Here is a 27,442-nt window from a genome sequence, read left to right on the forward strand (position 1 = left end):
TTTTAAAATGTGAAGGTTCTTTTAAACTAAAAGGGAACTGTACTTCCAAAGAAGTACAGCTTCTTTTAAATAAATACTTAGCTCACTAAAGTGTTTATTGTGAGTTATTATTTTATCAAGACTCTTTGGTTTAACCAATGGCAACAGTACAAAAGATGGGAAAGAAGTGAGGAAGTCATATACTTTGATAAGAGCTGTTCCAAGACTTAGAAACTAGATCATCTCACTCTCAGCTCAACACACTTTCCACCTATCTGGGCATATAATTAGGTACTTCCCAATTGTTTTATAGAAAGCTGAGTGGATTAACAACACGAGATTTCATGGTATTTTTCATCCTTTCTGTGGGTGAGTAAGATGGAGGTGATGTGGGAATGGAGGACAAACCATAATCATGCCACTGTTATTAAATTTTGGCAGTGTCCAGACATGAACAAAGATAAGTGCAAGGTGATAAAACTCCAACTAGCCACAGAACTCAAGCTGAGAAAGGTTGAGGAGTTGTAAAAAAAAAAAAAAAACTCAAGACTTCTTCTCTAATCTTTCTCAGAGCATGTTCAAGATATTTTCAACTTAAAAAAAAATGATAACGGTAAAGAATCCGCCTGTAACGTGGGAAACCTGGGTTCGATCCCTGGGTTGGGAAGATCCCCTGGAGAAGGGAATGGCTACCCACTTCAGTATTCTGACCTGGAGAACTCTATGGACAGAGGAGCCTGGCAAGCTATAGTCCATGGGGTCACAAAGAATTGGACATGACTGAGCGACTTTGACTTTCACAAAAAATACCTTTTTTGGAAAGTGGCCAAACCCATTCCACTTTCGCATAAAAATAAACTTGTCACATACAAGTTTACAGAATAAAATTTACCTACCTTCCCAAGCCTGGTGATGGTGCTTGAGAGTTATTGTAAGAATTCTGTGGAGAAAAGAGAATGTACTTAATAATTAAAAAAAAAAAAAAAAAGTAATTTATGAAGTAATATTTATTTATGATGTAATAAATATATTCAAAAGCATTGGGCCAGTACTGATCTTAAGAAACCAAAATGTGTGTGTGTGTGTGTGTAAAAATGCAACAGAAGGAAGTTATTTAGATAAGAGCTGGGGTGTTCTGGAAGACTGAAAAGTGAGAGACAAAGAATGAGTAACATTCAGATGGATAAAGAAGAGGGGAGAAGGCATAGAGCAAGGCAAGTCATCCTATGTACAAAGACTGCAGACAAGAGAGTGTATATGACCCAGACAATTTACCTGGAGTAAACTTCAGAAAAGAAAGAAGGAGAGTGAGAGAGAGATTGATCTTGAGGGCCTTGTAGGTCAGGATAAGAATCTTTCACTTGACCCTGCAGGCAATGCTAAGCTATTAAAGCATTCCAAGTCATTATCAGGGCTGAATTTTAGGAAGACTTATGTAGGGCTATCACAACAAAACATTAGGTTTTGTGACAAAAATAGATTATATACATTGAAAGATTACTAACAGCTACTGTATATAGCTACATAGGTTCCACAATCAGATATGTGTTCATTTTAAACCTCAAACTATTTGAAAGTTCCCAAATAGTAGTTCTTCCTCTCCTCTGACAGGAAAAACATGAGGGTACTTCTGAGGTGGGAATAGGAGACTTTACAAATTTTGTGTCCTGGGAAACAGATACTCTTACTGTGTACTTACCTTCAGATGCTCTGTCAGTGTCTTTGAATACTTCAGAGCAGTTTCTTTCTTCAGTTTGAAGAGCCTCAGGTACAGCAAAGACTGGCATCGCAGGCTAGCCAACGGAAAAGGACAGCTTATTTACCAGGACAACAGACTCTGGCCGCATCTCATAGAAAAGCTTCACATTGCGCCAGAGTACACAAGTGACTCATGTGAGCAGACCATGGCATAAGGTCAATGACACTAACTCTTAGGCAAAACCAAAAGGTGTGATCTTATTAAGGTACACAACCTAGGGAGGGAAAGGAAGAGGAAGAGACCTAGGACTAGTCTCCTATTTGGAGAAGGCAATGGCAACCCACTTCAGTACTCTTGCCTGGAAAATCCCATGGATGGAGGAGCCTGATAGGCTGCAGTCCATGAGGAGGAGCCTAGTAGGCTGCAGTCCATGGGGTCTCGAAGAGTTGGACACGACTAAGCGACTTCACTTTCATGCATTGGAGAAGGAAATGGCAACCCACTCCAGTGTTCTTGCCTGGAGAATCCCAGGGATGGGGGAGCCTGGTGGGCTGCCATCTATGGGGCTGCAGAGAGTCAGACACGACTGAAGTGACTTAGCAGCCTCCTATTTGTTGACATTCAAAAATCAAAACCTCACCCCCAGGACACCAACGTGTCATTTATAACATAGGGACTAAAAAATCATTGTGGGGGAATTTCCTGGCAGTCCAGTGGTTAGGATTCAGTGCTTCATCTTTCTCTGTTGTGGTCCGGGTTTAATCCCTGGTCAGGAAACTAAGATCCTATATAAACCGTATGGCACAGCCACCCCTCCCCTCAACACCCCCGCCCCCCTGCCACAAAAAAAACTTCAGAGCATAATTTCTGCATCAAACTAAAAATAATCTAAAACAACAAAACTAGGAACTCACTTGTAAATATTACAACTCTGAAGTAACATATGTAAAACCAACATGGCTTACAAAGGCCCTGCACGGTCATCACTGCCTACCTCTCCAATCACTTTCACTTACTTCTTTCTTCTGGGTCTTTTAGTTTCCTGACACAAGGTTTCCAGTTTCTTTTCACTATCCAGCCCTTGTAAATGTTTCCTCTACCTAAGGACTAAGTATCCCTATAGTTTACCTTTACAGTTATATAAACTTTTCCTTCAAAGTACTTAATTCACGTACTTGTGTGGTTATTTGATTAATTTCTGTCTCTTCACACTATACCCTAGACTCCATGACAAATAGGACTGTGCCAGTTTTTTCCTACAGTTGCTCTCCCAGTTGTTAAACCCAGTACTAGGTAAAGTAAATAACCATGATAAATAAACTCTCTCTCTGGGGATAAGCAAACAAGTCATTTCTTTATTCTGAGCAAGTTAGATGTTTGCTACCTGAGGTAAGGAATGCGTGCGTGCAAAGTCGCTTCAGTCATGTCTAACTCTTTGCAACCCTATAGACTATAGCCCGCGAGATTCCTCTGTTCATGAGATTCTCCAGGCAAAAATATTGGAATGGGTTGCCATGCCCTTCTTTAGGGGATCTTCCCGACCTGGGGATTGAACCCATATCTCCTGAGACTCCTGCACTGCAGGTAGATTCTTTACTGCTGAGCTGCCAGGGAAGCCCCAAAGGTAAGGTATAAGTATATGTAAATTGAGGGAGAGGATACCAAAAGAAGAGCCTGGATTTTTTATAGTGTCCATCTTTACTGAAATACACAATAGAAGCCTCAGTGTACAAAAAAAAAAAAAAAAAGTAAACTATAGTCAAATCAAAAAAATAAAAAGCCTAAAAAAGTGATCACTTAATAGAAAGTTCTAATATCATTCTCACTTTACCAAGGCTTTTATTTTGTCAAGAGGGCAATGGAGGAGAGGCTCTCAACAACTAAAAATTTTCACTGGAATTCTGTTGTTTTCTTCTTGACCCATCAAGAATAGATTTATGACTGGGTTATGGAAGGCCGATTCAAGGATAACTTTCAGAAGAACACAGACAGAAACTGCTTTGTTGTCTAGCAGAGGCTAACATACAACACTTACCAAAGCACTGTAAGTCTTTTATCTGCAGCTGTAGCATCTGGTGCCAAGTAATTCTTTAGCTTCATAGTGTATCTGTGAGATAACAGAAGAAACAAAGGACACAAAATATAATACTTCATCTATTTTATGACCTCCTCAGTCCTCTAAACATTAGAATCAAACTTAAAGACAAAAATACCCACTAGAGTGTCTACTTCTCCTTTTCCAAAGACAATAAAGGATTAAGGATCCTCTTTAGCTATTATTTTATAAATTAGTCCTTTCCAAGAAGGAACAGAGAAATATTATTGCCAATAATGCAGCAAGTTTCCCCACTTACTTGATGAGCTCCACCGTTTCTGAATACATAAGGAATGGGGATTTGGATTCCTGAGCATTTTTCTCTAATGCATTCCCACATTCAATGAAAGATACCACAGCATCAAGATAGTATACAGCTTTCTCAAACCTATCAGACTGAAGAAAGGAGAATAAAGGTAAATGAGAGCCACACTGATGTGCTACAAGAACAAATGAAGATTTAAGTTAATTTGATTAAATATATAAATATTTACATACCAATGCATCTGCATTGTGCTTTAGCTTTTTTGCTTCTTGTAAATAATGGTCTGCTGAATAATTTCTGCAATGTAAATTTTTTATTTTAAGTAAAATGGGAAATATTTTCCTAAGATAATATTAGTTTTATAGCCCTCAGTTTTCATGTCCTCAAGTAAAGAAAATGAGCTATTACTAAACATTTGATTAATTTTTTCCCTGACAAATGTTTCTATTAGGTTAAGAGCATAAATCATTTGAAAGATTGAGAGTAAACAGAACGTAGGTAGGAAAAATAACCTTTATCAAAAGGGAGGGGAAAAAACCCTACGTTACTTACTTATTTGAGACATGAGACAGTCTTTATTTTAAACCTACACTGTTTTACTTAAGAAAGCCTTTAAACAGTAAAGTCAGCAAAGGTGGACCACTGGAAGGTACATTATTCACATTCTCCATGAGAATCACGAAGGTAAATTAAGTTAAAAGGAGCAATACTTGGACTTGAAGGTGCCTTTAAAATTAAAAATCTGAATATTCTGTCACAATATCACAATACAACAATATCACAATACAACCAATTCTTCCGGCCACTGACAGACATTAAAATGAGTTTCTTATACACTGACTAAAATGATTTCTTAAATGCATAAAAAATCTTATTTATCTTACCTGTCATCAAAGGCAAGCTTCGTTCTCCGAGGCTTAGAAGCATCAGGAGTTGGTGCAGATGGAGGACAGTTAGAAGAACTATTTGGAGCTTTTTCCTGACCAGAAAAATAAAAACAAAAACTACGTTGAAAATTATGAAATTAAAATTAAACTAGAAGTATTTCTTAGCTCGTGGTTAAAAAGCAAACAAAATTCCATTGTCTGTGGTAGTTAATTCCCTTGTTATAAAAATTTTAAATTTCATAATGTAAATGTCCTTTTTATGGAATGAACCCATTTTAAATAACCAAGAATATTCTTTATAATATTCAGTTCAGTCAGTCAGTCGTGTCCAACTCTTTGTGACCCCATGAACCACAGCACGCCAGGCCTCCCTGTCCATCATCAACTCCTGGAGTCTACCCAAACCCATGTCCATTGAGCTGGTGATGCCAACCAACCATCTCATCCTCTATCATCCCTTTCTCCCTCCTGCCCTCAATCTTTCCCAGCATCAGGGTCTTTTCAAATGAGTCAGCTCTCCGCATCAGGCGGCCAAAGTATTGGAGTTTCAGCTTCAATATCAGTCCTTCCAATGAACACCCAGGAACAATCCATCTCCTTTAGGATGGACTGGCTGGATCTCCTTGCAGTCCAAGGGACTCTCAAGAGCCTTCTATTAGGGGTCTACTATGTGGGAGGCAATGACACTGACACTTGTAAAAACTTAAGGAATACACAAATCTAGTATCAATATAGCAGTATTACTTCAGACAAAACTTACTGGTAATAACTGGTCAATGAAAACAATTACAATATCTAACATTTACTATGTGCTTACTATTTACTAGGCACTAAGTTAACTAAGTACTTAGTATAATCATTAATCCTTTAACAACCCTATGAAATATGGACTGCTATTCAGTTCAGTTCAGTTCAGTCGCTCAGTTGTGTCCGACTCTTTGCGACCCCATGTATCACAGCACGCCAGGCCTCCCTGTCCATTACCAACTCCCAGAGTTCACTCAGACTCACGTCCATCGAGTCAGTGATGCCATCCAGCCATCTCATCCTCTGTCGTCCCCTTCTCCTCCTGCCACCAATCCCTCCCAGCATCAGAGTCTTTTCCAATGAGTCAACTCTTCGCATGAGGTAGCAAAAGTACTAGAGTTTCAGCTTTAGCATCATTCCTTCCAAAGAAATCCCAGGGCTGATCTCCTTCAGAATGGACTGGTTGGATCTCCTTGCAGTCCAAGGGACTCTCAAGAGTCTTCTCCAACACCACACCTCAAAAGCATCAATTCTTCGGCGCTCAGCCTTCTTCACAGTCCAACTCTCACATCCATACATGACCACAGGAAAAACCATAGCCTTGTCTAGACAAACCTTTGTTGGCAAAGTAATGTCTCTGCTTTTCAATATGCTATCTAGGTTGGTCATAACTTTCCTTCCAAGGAGTAAGCGTCTTTTAATTTCATGGCTGCAGTCACCATCTGCAGTGATTTTGGAGCCCACAAAAAATAAAGTCTGACACTGTTTCCACTGTTTCCCCATCTATTTCCCAGATGACATGATCTTTGTTTTCTGAATGTTGAGCTTTAGGCCAAGTTTTTCACTCTCCACTTTCATTTTCATCAAGAGGCTTTTTAGTTCCTCTTCACTTTCTGCATAAGGGTGGTGTCATCTGCATGTCTGAGGTGATTGATATTTCTCCTGGCAATCTTGATTCCAGCTTGTGTTTCTTCCAGTCCAGCATTTCTCATGATGTACTCTGCATATAAGTTAAATAAGCAGGGTGACGATATACAGCCTTGACGTACTCCTTTTCCTATTTGGAACCAGTCTGTTGTTCCATGTCCAGTTCTAACTGTTGCTTTCTGACCTGCATACAAATTTCTCAAGAGGCAGGTCAGGTAGTCTGGTATTCCCATCTCTTTCAGAATTAGGATAGAATAAAAAATAGTCTCAAGGAAGCTGAGCAACTTGCCCAAGTCCAAACAGCTTTTAAGTAGTATTCCTGGAATTTGGGTTTTATGTCAGATCTATCAGATTTCAAAAGCCTAGACACTTTCTTAAATTTTATTCCGCCTCCTAACCACATGTCCATTCTGTCTCCTATCAACAGAGACCTTTAACACAAGGGCTATGACCCTGTCCTCCCAACAGCTTCCCCTCCGGTCCTATCTTGAATAAATTGAATACACATTTTTTTCCCATTAAAAAAACCATAAATAAGTAGAATTTCTCCTATGAGTTCATAAATGTCTCAACATTAGAAAACCCAATAATATATATATTTTTATTACTTCTGCTTAAAAGAGACCATGTAACCATTTTTTTTCCTTTTCTTGTAAAAGAGTCCTTTCAAGTTCCACCTATTACAGCTTTCTTCAAGAATGAAAATAAAAGCCCTGAGATTTGAAAAAATACTAAACTCTTTATGGTAAAATCTGCACATTTACCAAATGGCTTCCTGAATACTACTGCAATCTAACATTACTTGGACAGCTTTCCCCCTGTGTTTTATAAACAGATCTATTAAGGTTGGCACAAAAGTAATTGTGGTTCCAGACCATGAATTTTAAATCATTACAACTAGGCTAAACATATCTTTATTAATCAAAATAGGAACCATTACAGTCAACAGGTTCTTGCCAATGAGAAATAAGTTAGTCTATTCCTGTAGTGAAAAAATCCATGCTTTGGGATTCCATGAACTCTTGGAAAGCATTTTTTGCATCCTACTGGCTGTGGAAGCAAAAAGTTGTTGAGATGCTTGAAGTGGTAGTTGGTTGGCAAGAGGTAAGGTGAATATAGCAGATGGGGCAAAACTTCGTAGCCCAATTTGTTCAACTTTTGAAGTGTTGGTTGTTCAACGTGCAGTTGGGTGCTGTTGTGGAGAAGAACTGGGCCCTTTCTGTTAACCAATGCTAGCTGCAGGCATTGCAGTTTTTAGTGCATCTCATCAATTTGCTGAGCATACTTCTCAGATGTTAATAGTTTTGCTGGGATTTAGGGAGCTATAGTGGATCAGATGGGCAGCAGACCACTAAACAATGACCATAACTTTTTTTGGGTGCAAGTTTGGCTTTGAGAAGTGCTTTGGAGCTTCTTATCGGGCCAATCACTGCTGCTGGTGGTTGTTGTATAAAATCCACTTTTCATTGCATCTGATTGAGAAATGGTTCATTGTTGTTGCACAGAAAAAGAGAGGACACTTCAAAATGATGATTTTTTTGATTTTCAGTCAGCTCAAGAGCCACCCACTTATCAAGCTTTTTCTCCTCCATAATTTGCTTCAAACACCAAAAGACTGTAGAATGGTTGACATTGAGTTCTTCGGCAATCTTTTGTGTTGTTGTAAGAGGATCAGCTTCAATGATGGCTCTCAGTCTGTCGTTGTCAACTTCAACGGCTGGCCACTCGCTCATCTTCAAGGTTCTCATCTCCTTCATAAAACTTTTGAACCACCATTGCACTGTATGTTCATTAGCAGTTTCAGGGTCAAATGAATTGTTGATGTTGCGAGTTGTCTCTGCTGCTTTACCACCCATTTTGAACGCAAATAAGAAAATCACTTGAATTTGATTTTTGTCTAACATCATTTCCATAGCATAAAATAAGTTTAAAATGAATAGTAAGTAATAAAAGTCACTAGCAAAAAAACATAAAGTGAGAAGTGTGCATTAAAATAATGTACAACATAATCATATTTATTTACGAATGTATTCCAATAGCAAGTGGCAAATTTCAACAATGCAAAAACCTCAATTATGTTTGCACCAACTTAAATATAAGTGCCTAAGTTTAAATTTATTGAAGGAAAAGTGAAGTTTCTGAAAATAAAGAAAAATTACTGTGTGTGGTAAGAAATGCTCATTAGACTTACTGTGGTTGAGTAAGTTTTTGCAATATATATACATATAGGAAATCATTCTGTTGTATACCTGAAACTAATACAATGTTATATATCAACTTTATCTCAATTAATTAAAAAAACTGGTAGAAAAGGACTAACAAAATATCAGTCAGCATACAGAAGGTGTGAAAATATCATTAATCTAACTGAATTCTACAGGTCGCTGTCTCTAATTCATGTGGAAGACACAGTCTTTTCATTACAAAAATCTACCATATAAGTACGCTGTTTTACAAAGCAACTCAACAAATTTCAAAAGATTACTGCATGCGGATCACTTTCTAGCCCCTTCTACAAGGTAGAAGTACTAATCAAAAGACAACCAGAAAATCTCTGTATGTTTGGAAATTGAGTAACACACTTAAGTATTCTTGAATCAAAAATGGAATCACACAAGAAATTAAAAAACGTTTTGAACTGAGTTATAAAAATATTATATACCAAGTCTTGAAGATGCAGCTAAAGCAGTAATTAGAGGAAAATATATAGTCTAACTGCTTATATTTGAATATTAGAGAAAAAGAGCTTACAATTAATTTTGAAAAACAAGCTTAGTATCCATCTTTAAAAGTTAATAAACAGAACAGCAAAACAAAAAGACATAAGAAAGGAAATCATAAAGAGTATAAGTTAATGATATAGAAAACAAAAATAAACTATAGTGAATAAAGACAAAGAAAGGCTGTTTTTTTGAAAAAAAAAAAACAAGTAAAAGTGATAAGCCTCTGATGAAATTGATGAAAGAAGAGAAAGACGGTACAGAAAACTAAAATTAAAAATAAAAGACAATATAAGAAGCAATATTAAAGATATTAAAAATAAAAGGCTATACTGAACAAAATTTATGCCAACGTATTTCAAAAATTTGGTTATCAGCAAATATCTAGAGAAACAGAAAATAAAAATTATATGTAATTTTGGTTTATCATATTATCTAATTTTATCCAGTAAGTTAAACACTGGATAAAGTGCAAACAAGTGAGACACAAATCCCTGCTTTCAAGAAGCTGACAAGAGTAGAGACATAGACATTGAACTTTACCTATGAGATAACAGAAACCAAATGAGCAGAAGAGCTCACTTAATGAGTGCATTTTAAAAAGAAAGAAAGAAAGAGAGAGAAGAAGTTTAAAAGAAGAAGCATACAGGTCTCAAATCCTACAGTTCAAGGATGGGAAATGGAGAAAGAGCCAGCCAGCAGGTAAACAGAGAACTAGGTCAGGGAAGGAGGCCCACAGAACAGGTTCTTCAAGGACACTATCTAAACTGCTATGGAAGTGGTCCAGCTGGAGAAAAATCCTTTGGTATATCTCAATTTGAGACATTGTTCACAATTTAAATTACCTCAAAATTTAAAAGATTTAATCACCACATTTAATAAGCAGGACTAACTGCCTTTGTCAATTTTTTTCAACTGTTAAACAGTTGCTTATTTTAAGTCACAAATAATAATGCAGTAAATTATATGCTTAAAAATCTAGGTATTTTCTTAATTTTGTCAGGGAGTTTGCTCCTGATCAGATCACTTTAGAAAGCAATGAAAAAACCTGATAAACAAATTCAGGATTAGAGCCTAAGTACCGCCTTGAAAAAGCTTCTCTGATCTAGTTATGCACCCACAAACGTTAATATTCCCCTACCTGATGATCATGCTCTAGGGCTAATTCCAGTGCTAGCTCAGCTAAAGAATATTTTTCTTCTTCATGAAGCCAAATGGTTGCTTTAGTACTTAATGTAGTATAACTAGCTTGTAAAATCTAACTAAATACTCCAAAGACAATTTAAAACCATAGACAAGAACCCAATCAGAACAACTGGAGTTATTTACAAATTTGATCATAAACAACTGTTCTTCCATAACCAACTTTTCCAGTTATGGAAAACCAACTTTTCCAATTTCTACCTTAACTAAGAATATGTGTGTGTCCAGATGACTTCATTCCTTTCATGGTCTCAGATCACAGCACAAGTTTATTATCAGACTATGACATTTTGAGAGTAAAAATGAACAGATCTGTAAGATTAGTAAGATGTTTACAAAATTTTCAAAGCACAGTTACCTTGGAGAAGTCACATGGCAAGGAGATTTTTTTCAAAAGGCTCAGGTCCCTCAGTGCCTTACCTTGACCTCCTTAGAGCTACTGGAAGTCTTCCCTTCAGTCCTCTTCTGCTTTGATGCGGAGGAACTGTTTTTGCTGCTGGCACTATTTTCCTTGTTGCTGTTATTACTTGACTTTAAGGAAGAAGACTGACTAACAGTCCTCTTCCGAGAGCCATGCTCTGTTTTTGGATCTTTTGAAGGAACAGGCCCAGCAGGAGAAGGCAATAAATCTTTTTCTTTAGAAGCACTCTGTTTAGATGACCTGCCAAACCAAACAAATGCCCTCATTTCTCCACATAGTCATTTAAGAGTGATGGACTTTTCCCATTTGACTTTGCCTGACTTCAAGACAAATTTGTTTTTCCCTGTTTGATTATTAGAACATATGATTTCTATAAAACAAAATAAAACTATAAATTTCAAGAGGGCAGATATCTTCTCCAGTGTTTCCTCCCCATTATGGTTGTATACTCAGTGCCTAAGCCTTGGTCTGCCATACACAAGTATTCAATAAATAGTGACTGAATAAAAGAACAAAAAGAGGAATGGTGAATGAAGATACTAATGCTCAAATGTCTCCTGCAGCTATACATAAGCTTGCCATCCAGCCTGAAAGTGGTAAAGCTTTACTTTAATTCTTATCCTATGAACACTTCCTATTCTCCTAAAACGAGAGATAAAGTGACTGAATCTTGCTTTTAATCCCAATTAACTAAAAGCAAAACCTCCCACTATTTGGTATATGACTGCGTACAGAAATGTATAACATATATATACTAAATGGAATATTCTAAGAGCACATTAGAAAGTACCCAGCAGCAAATAACACACATAGATCAACACACATGTTAACATGTTTTGCAGACATACTCTTTGTTGCTGGATGGCTTGTGGCCTGCCATATTCTTGTCCTCTGTTTTAGGTTTCTTGCTTTCATTGGCTCGGTTATCATCTTCATTCTGGATGAAAAATAGAGGAAAAAAAGCAGTTAGGTTTTGATTTTTATTCATCTAATTTCAGTTTTCAGTGCTAGTCACCATCAAACAGTTAATCTCTGATATACTTCAGAAAGAAGATAAATGTGAAGTGAAAGAACTCATTTAAACAGTGTTAAATAAATTAGGTTTTTAAGTCTAAGAAGTCGTCTCCTATTTTAGATAAGAAAAGCTGAAATGCTGTAACAGTCTTTTAAATGGCATCTTTTCAGTCTGATGATTTGAGGAGGGGGGATGAGATAATTAAGATACAATTCACATACCATAAAATTCATCTGTGTTGTAAGATTATTTGTCAATATTTTATTTCTTTGTAATGAATGAATATATTCCATTGTATGGGTATACCACATTTTATTTATCCATTCATCATTTGAATTTTTCCTACTTTTCAAGTATAGGTTTTTGTGTGGACAAGTTTTCATTGTTCTTGTGTATATACATAGGAATGAAATTGCTGAGTCATAAGGGAATACTGTCTATTTACTTTTTGAGGAACTGTTAAACTATGTCCCAAAGTGGCTACATTACTTTACATTCCCATAGGCACTGTCGTTCTCCACATCTTCACCAACACTTGTTACTGTCCATCTTTTTGCTTTTAGCCAAGACTAATGATTTTTGAAAAACTTTTTTGCTGAAACAAAAGCTATGGGCCTGTCTATAATTATCAAGCTACTATGCTTGGGGAATTTAAGTTTTCCTATTGATTTAAATATCAGGGCACAAATATTGCAAACATCCTGCCTTACAAAAGAATTTGTTCCCATACACAAATGATTAAAGTTGGACATGTGAAAACATGAGAAAAAGGAATCCACATCTTTCATTATCTTTGGCTGGTCTCTTTCTCAGTATTATCTGCTTTATCTTCAAGAATAATTTTACCAAAGCAACAAATCTCAAAAATCATCACTGGGAAATACCCTGGTGGTCCAGTGGTTAGGACTCTTTGCTTTCACTGCTGGGGCCTGGGCTCAATCCCTGGTGAGGGAACTAAGATTCTGCAAGTTGTATGGCATTCTGGGGCGAGGGGGTGGGGGGTTGCGAATAATCATCACTAAGTTTCCTGGTGATATACATTTTATAAAATCAAAATTTCATTTACAGGTATTGATATAAAAAAACTTGTGAGGAATATATGCCAATGAAATGTGGGGGAGGTAAGGAGATATGCTTAGTCGCTCAGTTGTGTCCAACTCTTGGCGACCCCATGGGACTGTAGCCCACCAGGCTCCTCTGTCCATGGGATTCTCCAGGCAAGAATACTGGAGTGGGTTGCCATTTCCTTCTCCAACAGAGATATGGAACACTCCTTTTAGAGGAAGGGGATTTTTTTATTACAAGTTAAGTATATTGTAAAATTTTAAACAAGAGTAAAATATACTCAGTATATTATATGTTAAATGTCTGAAAAAGTTTACAAAGATTTGTAATACCTTTTTAAAGATAAAAGAACCATTTTTTTAATTTCATAAGAAACATCTTATTTTTTTAAGGAGCAGAATCTATCATATACAAGCTCTTATTTCATATAATTTCTATGAATTATATAGAATAATATAAAATCCTATAACTAAGTCCACCAATGTGAGGCTGCGGGCTCTAGAATCCAGCAGCCCTAAAGAGTTTACCAGTTGAATAAAGCATCCCTTTACTACAATAATGGAACCTCTTAGCTATAGTACTGAAAGTAGGAAGCTTCAGTTTTCTAGAAATTCAAATTTTAAAAAATCTTAAACTTTTGAAGATGCAAAAAAAAAAAAGTGTTATTCTCATTTGTCCAGATACATCAGCAACAGCACACAGTACTGTGGTTCCAAGGAAAAAGAGGGAAAACCGCAGGCTCATTTCATTTTAAGAAAACGTTATATTCCTCCTGTCCTCCTACATGAGATTCTCAGGGTCAACTGGGACTGGGATTTTGTTGAGTCCACCTGCTATCCCGTTCACCTGCTCATGTTTTCAATATCTTACAATCGCATTCACACATGTGTATCAAGGGAAATTATACTATTCTGCAATACAAATTAGTAAAATGTACTCTCCTCTAAAGATTTCTCACTAAAGTTGAGAGATCACATTTCTTTCCAAAAAATCTGTCTCTATATGTAAATTTTTCAGCTCCATTGTATGTCCATTATCTTCCAATCACAGATATCCATGAATTTTCTTATTTCCTGGGTTTAAAAAAAGCTGACCTTAAAAGTATATACCAAGCTTTATCTGTAAATCCAAATTATCTTGGAATTATTTAGGGACGAGAGCTGGTTATGTGCCAGCAGATGTTTTTAATTCTGAACTTGCAGATATGAGTGTCTCAAAAAGCAGAAAAGCTGTGGCACAGCTATGTACAATGGATTGGTGAAATCCTTAAGGACATGTTAAAATTGGTGAGTCAATTTACTAGCTGGAATTTGTAATCTAAAACATGTCACTTGGTCTGGATATAAGACAGAAGAAAGTGTTATGAAGTATGACAACCTGGAGAGTACATATCCCAACTAAAGACATTTAAAACCAAAATTTTAAGAATGTTGTAAAGGCCACTTTGCAATCTTTGCTTCGTTCTTACCTCTACACTGGCCAGCACACACTATGAACAGATGCACTGGTTCATTTCTTATCTGAATCAGAAATTCAGATAAGAAATGAACCTTTAATAAAGAATTAGAAACTATAATTCTTTACTAAAGGATACAGGGAGAGGCACGGTGGTCCTCAAGAGACTCTTGTGTCTGTTGCCTCATCAGGGCTTTAGGCTCACCTCTATTTTCCCTCATAGCTATGAATTAACTAGCTAGTTTTTGGCTTAATGAGATTTCCACTGCATTTTAGAGGACGATGTTCACACAACAACAAGAACAACAAAAAACCCATTACAAACCTTATGTTTCCTCTTGCCTTTGTTGGAAACTTTCTCTGAGGCTTGTTTCTGAGCCTCTCTTGTGTGCTTTTCTGGCACATTTTTCTTTTCCCCCTTGGGTGGCTCTGTTTCTTTGTAAGGCTTTCCTGGTATTCTAGTCAAGAGATTCAGGTCAATCTTCACAATAAGTGGATACCTGTCATCAGGCTCACTGAGGGGTGAAAGAAGTTCCTTCTCTTCCATAGGAGAGAACATTCGTTGCCGAAAAAAGCTATCTTCTTCCTCCACTGAGGAGGGTTTAACGGGAGTCCTATTACTCTCAGGGTACTTAGGAGTTTGTGAGGAAGGAGGAAGGCTCTCGCTTTCATCCGAATCTGAGGATGAGGTATCTGTTTCTATAATTTCCCTTGATTTCTGGGAAGATTTACTTGTTGACTTGTATTTCTTTTTCTCTGCTGAAGGTCGAGGGGAAGATTTGGACTCCTTTTTTATATTGGGTTTTCTTGAGCCTTTGGTGGCCGCTTTGTGTCTGCTGGAGGGCATGCTGGTAGCCATGTCTACAGGAGTTTCACTCTCTATCTTCAGGCCTCCACGGGGCTCTTCAGCAGCTGCCTTCTCAGTCTTTTTGGGTTGTTTTTTCCCTACAGTTCTCCTCTGTGCTGTGCTGTCACTCTGGGCAGGAGACTTTTGCCTCCCACGCCCACTTTCTGATCCCTTTTGGACAGTTTTGGAGTCTCGTCCAGGAGTAGCAGAACTTGTTTCTTTAGGACCACCTGGATCTGTGTAGCTATTCCCTGTGCCCTGTTCTCGGCCTTCCTTTTTATAGCCTTGAGATGATGGGATATTACTGTCCACAGAAGAAGCTGGTGATACTTTATGTGGATTTACTTTATTCAGCCAGTTATCAAGTTGCCATTTATTTGTGGGAGGTGGTTCAGGCTGAAAAACAGAGAAAGTATGCTTTTTCAGTACTGAAACTTTCTCCTTTCTTCATAATCTCAAGGAAGAGGAAAAAACACAATGCCTAACACCACAAAAGCATTTGTTTTTCATAGTTCTAACTGAACCAAAGGAAAAGGCTAAAAATAATAATAGCTCTAATCACTTCAAAGAGAACATAAGCTAATTATTATATATATATAGCTTTTAAATATTAAATAGCCCTGTCAGGAATGCATACAGTACATTTAATTCCAGAAAGCAAACAAACAATGTAGGAACCAACAGAGATTTTAAACCACATTTTATCAAGCTACAGTGAATTTATACTATTTAAGACTTCTTTTCACCATAACTAAACAACATGAGTCACCAGGCTGAAACAAAAATAAAGCTCAAAGTAAATACTGGGCATCACCAGGGGCCTTCAGAGTGCCTACAGAAGGGACCCTCTTGGCTCCCTCTCACCTCAGGAGATGCACTCTGGGATGGCTCATTTGCCTCACTGTCACTGGAACTACTTTCACTCTCTGAGTCAGATCCAGAGCTGCTTTCAGATCCACTGTGGCTGCTAGAATCATCCCTGGAGTTATCTGCCCCTTCACTATTATGGTGTGAAGGTTCAGAGTTACTAAAAGAAATAAAAAATATAAATGACCAAAAGATTTTTTTTTTCAGAATGACAACCTGTAAGCATTCAAAGTTGACACTCCACTTTATTTAAAATGTTTACTATTTGTTAAGCTCTTCAAATTCTATGATTCTTAAACTTCATTATAAATGAAATAAATACTTCCTTTTAAAAAGTTTCTGAAATGCAGCATTAGCCACTAGTACTCACCTTTAATAAAAGCTTTACTGGGGTACAAAATACTCTAAAATTCATTTATTTTAAACACACAATTCACAATGATTTTTAGTTAATTTACAGAGTTGTAATAATAATATTTACTTTATAAGGTCAATTACTCTATCACTACACACTGTTATCAGATTGACCCTTCCACTATAAATAAAACAAAAAATAAAAGGATGCCTACCTTCCTGGTGTACTCCTTGGCATTGTCTTATCACAATCCTAAAATTAAAACATGAGAGGAAATCTATAAATGAATAAATAGTACTTTATCTGCTTAATGTGAACAATATGTGAAATCTTAATAGAAAAACTTTCTTCTCTAATATATGCATCAATGGTCACTTAACACTTATGAAATACTGTTTTTACCTGAACAATAACGAATTGCCAGGATAAGATTAAAAGCTGTGTTAATAGTTCTTCTTATCAACAATCTCATGCTTCATGAGGATGTTCTAATATATGCTAAGTAATAAGGAAAAGTCATTTAAAAAAAAAATAAGGGAAAAAAGTGGAGGTTTAAAGACAGAGTGGAAAACTGTAATATACCAGTGTCAGAAAAGCAGGAATGAACTTAACTACCTGGATCATAAATGTATTATTCAATTATAATTCTTATAAAATACAATAAAAACAAACACTGTGTGAAACTAGTAAATCCTAAGCAGACACACCTGTTCCCCATCACTGTCTTCACTGCTGCTTAGCTTTAAGTCATCTTTTAACATACTAGAAGGAAAAGACAGAAAGGCTGATTATTTGGGGAATTTCATCATGGCATAGCAGAGCATTAGATATTCTACAATAATTCTAGAAATAATCACCGTGGTAGCCAAATATTTAATTGAAAAATAAAGAAAAGACCCAGTAAGTCTTACTCTGTCTGGTTTGGTTTATATCCAGAGTAAAAAACTGAGAAAGATGAAATTTAACAATTTCAATTTTGGAAGCTCTAACTTTTCCATAAGTAAAATATTCATCTTTGTTTTCTATAAATAAAAGTTACCTGCCACAAACTCCTATACTCACTTCTGTTATCTGTAATTTTTCTCTAATTGCAAATACACAAACTCATTCATTATTAAAACAAATTACCATACTCATACCCAACAGTCCACTAGAGGAATATGACTCTCAAAAAGAAGGAAGATAAAATGAAAGCATCAGCAATTCTCTTTCACTATCCCCAAGGTTTTATGAAGAGATATGTACACTTGGGTAATTGTGAAAACCAGAACACACAAAGTGCTAGTTCGTAAATGCCTTGCTATGAAAGATGAGTGCTCTTTGCAGATGTACAATTTTGGGCAAGAACCTTGGTTATACAAGAGAAATAACCATATATGAATTAAAAATAACTCCAGAGTCCAAATCTTTCTTAATCAAAATTCAAATCAACTGTTTAAAAAACACAAATAAATACTTTAAGTTAACAGTTCCTGGAATTAGTTTTTAAAAGTAAAATTATAGATTTAAATTTTCCTTAAGGCCACAGAATCAAAATCAAAATTAAAAACTGAGTAAGGAATCACAAAACACTCCTTGCCTTTTTATAAGAAAGGAAAAATTAACACAAACCTTAGGGAAAACTAGAAAATGTTTGATTTCTATCACCACTAGTTACATTACCTTTCTTCTCAAAATTTCCTGACAGTCTCCAATCAATGGAAAGGAAATCTTCTTTCACTCCTACTACTACTAATATTGTCCCCTCAAAACTTAATCTGAGTTTCTAAATCTGATCCCAAGTTCAGAGTTTCACATAAATGACCATGTTGATACAAAGTAACCAGATGATTATAGAACTATGAAATCTAAGGATGACCAAATAAGTGGGACAGATAAAAAGGTCTTCTTTTGGTCAAGGTCTCAGTACATCTCTATGACTGATTTCCTATAAAGAAATGTGCTTACTCTGAATTCTCTCAGCCCTTATGATTTAATAATGGCAGGTCAATGAACCTGTTTACACATATGAATATGTCAAAGCTTTTACCATACTGCTTAAGGTACTGGATGCTCTTGTTCCCTCAGAAACCAAAGTAATCTGCACATATATGGTAAGCTCCCATTGGTTTTCTGCACATGAATAAATATAATAAATAGGAATTTACATAATTTGAACTCTTCAACAGTCAGGTGAAATTTCTTGTATTCATGTATTTTCATTCTCACTCAATTCCCACTATGTTCAGCTGAAGAGGCTGAGGTTATCAGTACAGACTGTGGTTATACTGGTTATTCACTTTCTTTAGAATTTTGTTTCAATTACTGAATTAACTTGTGGTCTCAGGAATTCAGTAGTAAGTTCATTCTGTAAGTTGGAATTTATTATCATCCAATATACCACTCTACTACATTTTGATACATATTTCTGGGTCTACCTATAAAATAAAAGTAGGAAAACAACACGGACAGTATGAACTATGCTGCTTTAATATTCTAAATTTTGTGGTCAAATGGGGGGTTTTACTAAGAAGAATCCTGTATTTTTTTTACGTGTTTTTTTGTTTTTTTAAACAAACTAGCATCACAAACACTTCTGAAAGATAAGAAAAAAGTGTAATCATAGAGCAGGGGTATGTAAACTATGGCCCCACAAGCCAAATCTAGGCCTATTTTGTAAAAAGAAAGTTTTAACTGGAACATAACCACACCCATAGTCTCTGGCTGCTTTTATGGTACAACAGCAAAATTGAGTAGTTGAGACAGAAACCATCTGGACCCTAAAGTCTAATAAAATATTTCACTATGTGGTCCTTTACATAAAAGTTTGCCTACCCGTGCCTTAAAAGATTAAACACATATTTCTAAGTGTTCTAGATATCCAGATACTACAAGTTAGATTTTGAGCAAAAAAAAAGACAAACATTAAACTTATTAAGCAATAAACTTACGATTTAGACTGGTGTGCATTTGAAGTTTTAGAAGAAGGATTATATCTTTCTGGAGCAAAAAAGAATGCAGACATCAGCAACTATAGTATGGCTATTTATATTTTAAAATGTCTATCTATATAACCTCAAAGAAATAAAAACGATGGGATATAATTCTTCATCCATCAAATTGGTAACACTTTAATGTACATAATATGAAATATTGGTGGAAACAGGCATGTCACATGTTATGGGTAGGACTGTAAATTCATACAATCTTTCTGGAGGGCAATTTGATGATATTATCTTACCAATACTGTAAATGCACATATCCACTGACCTAGCAGTTAAAAGGAAATGAATTTACACTACATCTGGAGGAATACATACACACAAATAAACACTCACACAGTTTATTATAGCATGGTTTGCAACAGCAAAACTGGAAACCAATGCCCATCTACGGGGACTAGATAAATACATTAGGATAGTTTCAACAATATAACACATTTTTGTTTTTAAAAAGAATGAACTAGAGCTTTATACTGATATTAAAAAAAAAAGTGACAGTTAGTTGCTCAGTTGTGTCCGACTCTTCGTGACCCCATGGACTCTAGCCCACCAGGCTCCCCTGTCCATAGGGATTCACCAGGCAAGAATACTGGAGTGGGTTGTCATGCCCTCCTCCAGGGGATCTTCCCAACCCAGATTGGGAAGATCCCAATTGGTTGATTGATTGACCTGGTTGGTTGATTCCCAACCAGGGATCAAATCAACCTGGTTGGTTGATTCCCAACCAGGGATCAAAAACCCAGGTCTCCTGCCTTGCAGGCAGATTCTGTCTGAGCCACCAGGGAAGCCCATACTGATATAAAGACAGTTCTAAAATAAATTAAGTGAAAAACACAGGTAATAAAGAGTAGGTGCAGCTTATGGTCCCATTTGCCAATAGTTAGCTATGGGCAGAGAGAATGGGGGAAGAGGAGTAGAGGTAAGGAGATACTCTTAAAAGATTTTAAGAGAAAATGAATACTTTCTGGCCTACAGGTAGTTATTTACTATGTATCTATAATGCTGGGTCCTTTTTTCCTATCTGTAGCTTTAAGACAGAACAAAGAAATAGTTACATAAGATTTGTTAACCTTAAAAATGGACCTCTGCTTTAAGATCACTAAAGTCAACAAACTAAGGACTAAAAAAGCTCCACATTTTAATCTCTCTAAATAGCTTATTACCAGAGTAAATATACCTGAGAAGTTACTGCTCTTGGAAAAAGAACATTTTTTTTTTTTTTTTTAGCGAGCTTTATGGTGAAGTCCCAACATTTGCAAGGTTCCTGACCTTACCACTACCAATTCATACAGCCATCAACTCGTGGAACCACAATGAAACTCCCCAAAGCTCTCTTCCCCTCAAGTTCTTCTGAGGCCAAGAGAGTGGAGGTAGACAGGGATTTTGTAGCAGACATCAGACTTTCCTCCCAGAGAAAAAGACCCAGAAAGAATAGAATGGCTCTTGGGGATATGAGGTGGCCATCAAATTGAACTCATGAGCTCTAAACTATTAGTTCAAATACTTAATAAAAATAGCTTATTTTGATAGAGTGATTTATAATTCTTCATTTTTTAAGCTAAGATTCAGTTCAACCCATTACTAATCATCAGATCATAAATACTGGGATAAGATACACAAAAGAATTATTAAAGAAACATATGATGTGACCACGAGAAATGAATGTGAAATAAACAGCTTAATATAAAAACCAAGAGGAAAAGAAATACTCACTTTGTTCTCCAGGGCCAAAACTGGACTGCTGAGACTCCTGAGAAAAAGAGACATAAAATTATACAGTGACATTAAGACAAAAAGTTTCATTAGAGAAAAATACTTCACATTAAACTACTCAATTCCAACTAATTCAATGGAAGATTCTGTTGAGTTACTAAGAATGCATAAAAGACAAAAGCAAAAACAAAACAAAGACAAACAAAAAAAGAATGCATAAAAGAAAAAAAAAACACACCAAAAGAATTTAATGATTCCATCTGATCAACTTCACCAATTCAATGGTCAGTAGTAGAGCTTCCCAGAGCTTAATACAGAAAAGTACCAATCTATGTAACAGTCTTTCTTTTATCATTTGTTTTTAGCAGCATCCTTGGCACTCATATCCTAATTTAATTCTTGGTCTTAAGAAAATGTTATTTTTTAAAGAATACTAATAATGATATATTAAAGTGAAAATAGTTATGCAAATTATATATACTCAAAAGATACCACTATTATGGACTAGTAACCCCTTCACAGTTATTCCCATGTCATTTTACTCCCCCTCCCTGCTCTCAATATCTTATAATTAGCAACCTGAGGAAGAGATTTGCCATACTCATTTTACATACTTCTTTGTAAGCCCTATACTAGCACTGTGTCTGGCACTCAGCAAGCATCAGTAAAAAGAAAGCCAAAATGTCCAGGAAAGAAACTTTTCAAACTCAACTTTCAAGACGAGAACAGCTATTTCACAAGTGCAAGTTGTACATTTTTCTAGGTTAAGTCTGTGGTACACATTGCAGTACACTAAGATCACACAAACATCCCTATTCTCTTCAAAAGCTTACTTAAAAGTATAATCTTCTAAGAATGACAGAATTATCTGTGAAAGAGAAATCCAAACAGTATCAAAGCTAAAATATAGTTTTGCTGTTTAAAAATACTTTAAACCTACATCAACTGTCAACTGATTTTCAACAAGGGTGTGAAGACCATCCAACACAGAGAGAATACTCTTCAACAAAAGATGCTAGGACAAGTGAAGAGTCATACAGAATGAAGTCGGCTCCTTACCACAGACAACCTGGAATAGATCGAAGAGCTAAATCTAAGAGATAAAACTACAAACTCTTAGAAGAAAATGCAGTGCCAAATCTTAATAACCTTGGATTTGGCAAAGGATTCTTATATATGACACCAAAAGCACACGACATGAAAGAAATAGATAAATTGGATTTCATAAAAATTAAGAACTTTTGTGCTTCAAAGGATACCATCAAGAAAGCGAAAAGACAACATACAAACTGGGGAGAAAATATTTGCAAATCATATATCTGATAAGAGACTGGTATCTACAATATATAAAAAGCTGTTATAACTCAATGCTGAAAGTCAAGTAACCCAATGAAAAAACTGGGTAAAGGATCTGACTATACATTTTCCCAAGAAATGTGGCCAGAAAGCATATGAAAAGATGTTTGACTTCATTTGTTATTGGGAGGAAATACAAATCAAATTGACAATGAGATATCATTTCATACCCACTAAGATGACTAGAATCAAAAAGATAGATAACCGTAGTATTGATAAGAATGTGAAGAAACTGAAAGCCTAATGGGAAATACTAAATGGTACATCTAGCTGTTTTGGAAAGCATTCTGGCAGTTCCTCAGATAATTAAACATTAGAGTTACAACATGATCCAGCAATTCTGCCCCAGGTATAACCGAGCGAAATGAAAACATGTCCACACAAAAAATTGTGCCCAAAGGTTTACAGAAGTATTAGTCATAGTAGCCAAAAGCCCAAAACAACCCAAATTTCCATCAGCTGTTGTTGTGTTAGACACTCAGTCATGTCCGACTCTTTGTGACTCCGTAGACTGCAGCCCACCAGGCTCCTCTGTCCCTGGGATTCTTCAGGCAAGAATACTGGAATGGGTTGCCATTTCCTTCTCCAGGGGATCTTCCTGCCCCAGGGATCAAACTTGCACCTCTTGCATCTCCTGCATCACTAGGGAAGCCCTCCATCAGGTGATGAATGTAGAAACAAAATGATATATCTCTAAACAATGGATTATTATTTGACCATAAAAAAGAATGAAGGAACTGATACATGCTACAATCTGGAAGAACCTTGAATATTATGCAAAGAGAAAGAATCCAGTTGCAAGAGATATGCAATATATGATATGATTTCATTTACATGAAATGTCCAGAAAGGGGAAATCAATACAGAGGACATATTGGTTGGGTAGGACTGGGAGGGGAACAGAAGGAAAAAGGTTGATAGCTAAATGGTAGGGAGGTTCCTTTTGAGGTGATAAAAATGTTCTAAACATTAAAAAAAAAGTTCTTTTTGGCCATGCCACATGGTTTGTGGGATCTTAGTTCCCAGACCTGGGATTGAATTCGGGCCCTTGTCAGTGAAAATGCAGGGTCCTAAGCATTGGATCACCACAGATTTCCCAAAATGTTTTAAAATTCACTGCTATAATGGCTGCACATATCTATAAACATGCTCAAAACCATTTAACTGTATACTCTGAATGGGTGATTTGCATGATATGTGAATTCTATTTCAACAAAGCTATTCTAAAAAAGTCTTTAAATACATCAGTGACCAAGAGGTCATTCCTGTGAATCTTATTAAAAATGAAAAGAAGGATTTCCCTGGTGGTCCAGTGGCTAGGACTCTGCGCCCCCAATATAGGGGGTCTGGGTTCAATCCCTGGTCAGGGAACTTGATCCTGCATGTCTCAACTATGACCCAGCACAGACAAACAAAACATTTATTTTTTTACATGAAAAGAATTCTCTACCCAGCCTTGAATGACTAATTGTCTTATACTCATTTACCTGGTAAATGGTCTAACAGTTTAATAACCTAAGCTTTTAAGTAGTCTCTTGATTCATTTTTCTCACCTCTGACAATAGTCAGTCAGCTAAGTGACCAAAAGCAACTGGAGGGACGTCCCTGGTGGTTCAGTGGTTAAGACTCCATGTTTCCAATGCAGGGGACATGAGTTTCGTCCCTGTTCGGGGAATTAAGATCTTATATGCCACACAGGTGGCCTAAAAAAACACAAAACCTATAAAATAAATAAGCAAATATGACTGGATTCTGTCTAGACCATCTACTTATATGCAACCCCCTCTCCTCTACATCTGTACTGCAAAGACGTAGATTCTCACGTTTCTTCATTTACAATGGTCATCTAATGGATCTTCCTGCAGCCTCTAGTTGACCTTTCTAAAGTCCAAGTCTTAGTATATATCATTAATACTCCCTTATTTTTCACAGAGCGTACAATGGCTCTTCCTTTTTCCTAAAGCTGAAACCCAAACTCCTTGATACACATTCACTCACATATCTAAGTACTGGAAAAACACAATAAGCAAAAACTGACATGGCCTTTGTCTTCATGGAACTTAATATCAATGAGTATTTTTGCAACTACTCATGCAAATCAAGATAAAATAGCAACTGTGTTAAGTACAACAAAGGGCAAATGCTTGCACAGTATTATAAAGTAATATAAAAATAACAATTATATTATTATTATGTGTGTGTGCATGCATGTGTACATGAGAAACAAACATACAGATACACATACACACATACACCCCTGACCAAGAAAATGAGCAAAGGCTTTCCTGAGTAGGTACTGCTCAGGAGGAAATTTGAAGGATATGTAGGAAGTAGACTGGGAAAGAATGAGAAACATAAGTGTTCAGGGTAGACAGAAAAGCATGTGTAAAGGCAAGAAAAAATAAGAGCATAGCTAGTATAAAGAACTTCTAGGCAGCCCATGAGAGGAAAAGGTATAGAAGGAAGAGGGTTAAGAAATTAAACTCAGGACCAGAGAGGCTAAATCACATAGCTGATTTTTATAACCATATTAAAGATTTGTGTGTGTGTGTGTGTGTGTGCAGTTTACTACGCTGAAGAATTATCCAAGTACATCTGCATACTGTGATGATTACTTTGGCTATTAAGTAGAGAACAGCTTTGAGAAATCTAGAGTGGAAGTAGATATTTTTGTCAGGAGATAACTTCAGTGGTGCAAATATGAGATGACCACAGCTTAAAGATACTGGTCTCCAAGCTTTTTTGATCATGTACTCCCCACCACTAAGACATTTTTGCATTTGTATCTCCCAAATATGTGTGTGCTCAGTTGCTCCTGACTTTTGTGGCCCATCAAGCTTCTCTGTCCATGGAATTTTCTAGGCAAGAATATTGAAATGGGTTGCCATTTGCATTATTAACTAGTATATATTATGCAAGACCAAAATATTAAAAATTTAAAGGGCTCGGATAAAATAATAGAGTAATTTTAAAATTGTATTTATCAATGGCAACAATGCTTTCCTTACATACACACAAAAGTACAGTCTGACACTAAAACTGGTTTGATAATTGTTCCACTGGGTATCACAAAGATACAGCTAGACAAATGGAAGAGATGCTATACTGACTAAATCATGATACCAAAATTTCAATCTTGCAGATTCATATGCAAAAGTTTCTGTTGAAATTTAGCTAATAAATTTCCAATGGTCACTGACACAAAACAATTTCTCAAGAAAATAAAAGGTTATGGTTTAGTATTTTTAGGAAATGGGTTCAAAACTCACTGAAGTTAGAAAATTCCGTTTCCAAGTCTTTAAAGCTTGCACATATGACAATCATCACAGTTTTTAACAACAATAAAAAATACAGGATTTCCCTGGTGGTTCAGTGGTTAAGAATCCACCTGCCAATGCAGGTGGCCCAGGTTTGATCCTTCGTCCAGGAAGATTTCACATGCAACGTAAGCCCCTATACCCTAGAGTCTGTGCTCCGCAAAAAGAGAAGCCACAGCAATATAATGAGAAATCCATGCACCACAACTAGAGAAAGTCTGTGTGCAGCAACAAAGACCTAGAGCAGCCATAAATAAATAACAATGGAAATACATAGTGATGACATTATTTTTAAAACACTGCCTTCCTAACTTGAGGCAGTTACTTTTTCATTCATTGTTAGGACATCACTTTTATTCTAAGAAGAGGGTTTATTTATTATTTTATTTAATTTTTTTTTGGTTTAATTTATTATTATCATTTTAAATATGCTATGAAAAGATCTGATCTATTTGGGACTTACATGTGAAAGAGAGGGAGGGGAAAGGGAAAAAGGAAGGATGGAGGGAAGGAGAAGAGGGTGGGAGGGACAGAAAGGAAGGGAAAGTGAAAGTGAAGTCATTCAGTCGTGCCCGACTCTTTGTAACCCCATGGACTGTAGCCCACCAGACTCCTCCATCCACGGAATTTTCTAGGCAAGAGTACTGGAGTGGGTTGCCATTTCCTTCTCCAGGGATCTTCCTGACCCAGGGACTAAACCTGGGTCACTGCAGGTAGATGCTTTACCATCTGAGCCACCAGGGATGTATCTAAATCACTTTTAAGTACACCAACTCTTACTGTCATTAAACAAATAATCAGTGACCTTCTGGGTTAATATAAAAAGTATTTGGGAGTGCCACATCGGTTCTCCATGAAGGAAGGGGGAGGAGAAATTATCTATACGTTAAGACTTAACTTTTCTCTGTTATATCTTTCTTTGAGTGGTACACACACAAAAATAGCTTTTCAAGTATTTTATAACTGAAGTTACCAGGAGCCTGGTAGCTCAGATGGTAAAGAATATGCTTGCAATGCAGAAGACCCAGGTTTGATCCCTGGGTCGGGAAGATTCCCTGGAGGAGGAAACGGCAACTCACTACAGTATTCTTGCCTGCAGAATTCCATGGACAGAGGAGCCTGCGGGCTACAATCCATGGGGTCTCAAAGAGTCAGACACCACTAAGGGACTAACACACACACACCTAACTGAAAAGAGAGGCAAACAATATCTTAAATTGATACTAGTACTAGAAGCACCTACACTTTCATTCATCTATATAGAGCTAACTTTGTACACTGCATGATTTATTCTAATACTTGATTCTTAAATCTTTAGTTTTGCTTTCTAAGTCTGTTTCAATAGTGTTTCCTGACAAAGGAATGCATTTTAGTCTGTTTTCTCTGTGCTCTCTTTGTACTGGATTTCAGTCATTTTCTTTGCAATAAAAAGACCAAGTTTTTAAACAAAGGGACAACACTGGGAGAAACAACAGAAGAAGTTTTTAATAAAATTTTATTAGACTTATGTTAAAGGTTGTACTGCTGC

General features: G+C 36.4%; 1 protein-coding gene across 5 annotated transcripts in view; it reads right to left on the bottom strand.

Moving 5' to 3' along the window:
• Positions 1–27,442, bottom strand: part of AFF4 (ALF transcription elongation factor 4) — an 89,046-nt gene that overhangs the window by 14,948 nt on the left and 46,656 nt on the right. For all 5 annotated transcript variants that reach the window (XM_070374337.1, XM_070374338.1, XM_070374333.1 and 2 more), the window contains 14 exons: positions 21,242–21,278; positions 19,478–19,526; positions 17,255–17,309; positions 16,762–16,799; positions 16,190–16,352; positions 14,804–15,721; positions 11,792–11,880; positions 10,943–11,183; positions 4,923–5,017; positions 4,272–4,335; positions 4,033–4,169; positions 3,714–3,785; positions 1,679–1,772; positions 876–919 (listed from right to left, as the gene is read on the bottom strand). In XM_070374337.1, coding sequence (XP_070230438.1) covers positions 876–919; positions 1,679–1,772; positions 3,714–3,785; positions 4,033–4,169; positions 4,272–4,335; positions 4,923–5,017; positions 10,943–11,183; positions 11,792–11,880; positions 14,804–15,721; positions 16,190–16,352; positions 16,762–16,799; positions 17,255–17,309; positions 19,478–19,526; positions 21,242–21,278 — 2,096 coding nt within the window. The remainder of the gene's footprint in view (positions 1–875; positions 920–1,678; positions 1,773–3,713; positions 3,786–4,032; positions 4,170–4,271; positions 4,336–4,922; positions 5,018–10,942; positions 11,184–11,791; positions 11,881–14,803; positions 15,722–16,189; positions 16,353–16,761; positions 16,800–17,254; positions 17,310–19,477; positions 19,527–21,241; positions 21,279–27,442) is intronic.

This window comes from Bos mutus, chromosome 7 (genome assembly GCF_027580195.1).
Source record: "Bos mutus isolate GX-2022 chromosome 7, NWIPB_WYAK_1.1, whole genome shotgun sequence".
NCBI lineage: Eukaryota > Metazoa > Chordata > Mammalia > Artiodactyla > Bovidae > Bos > Bos mutus.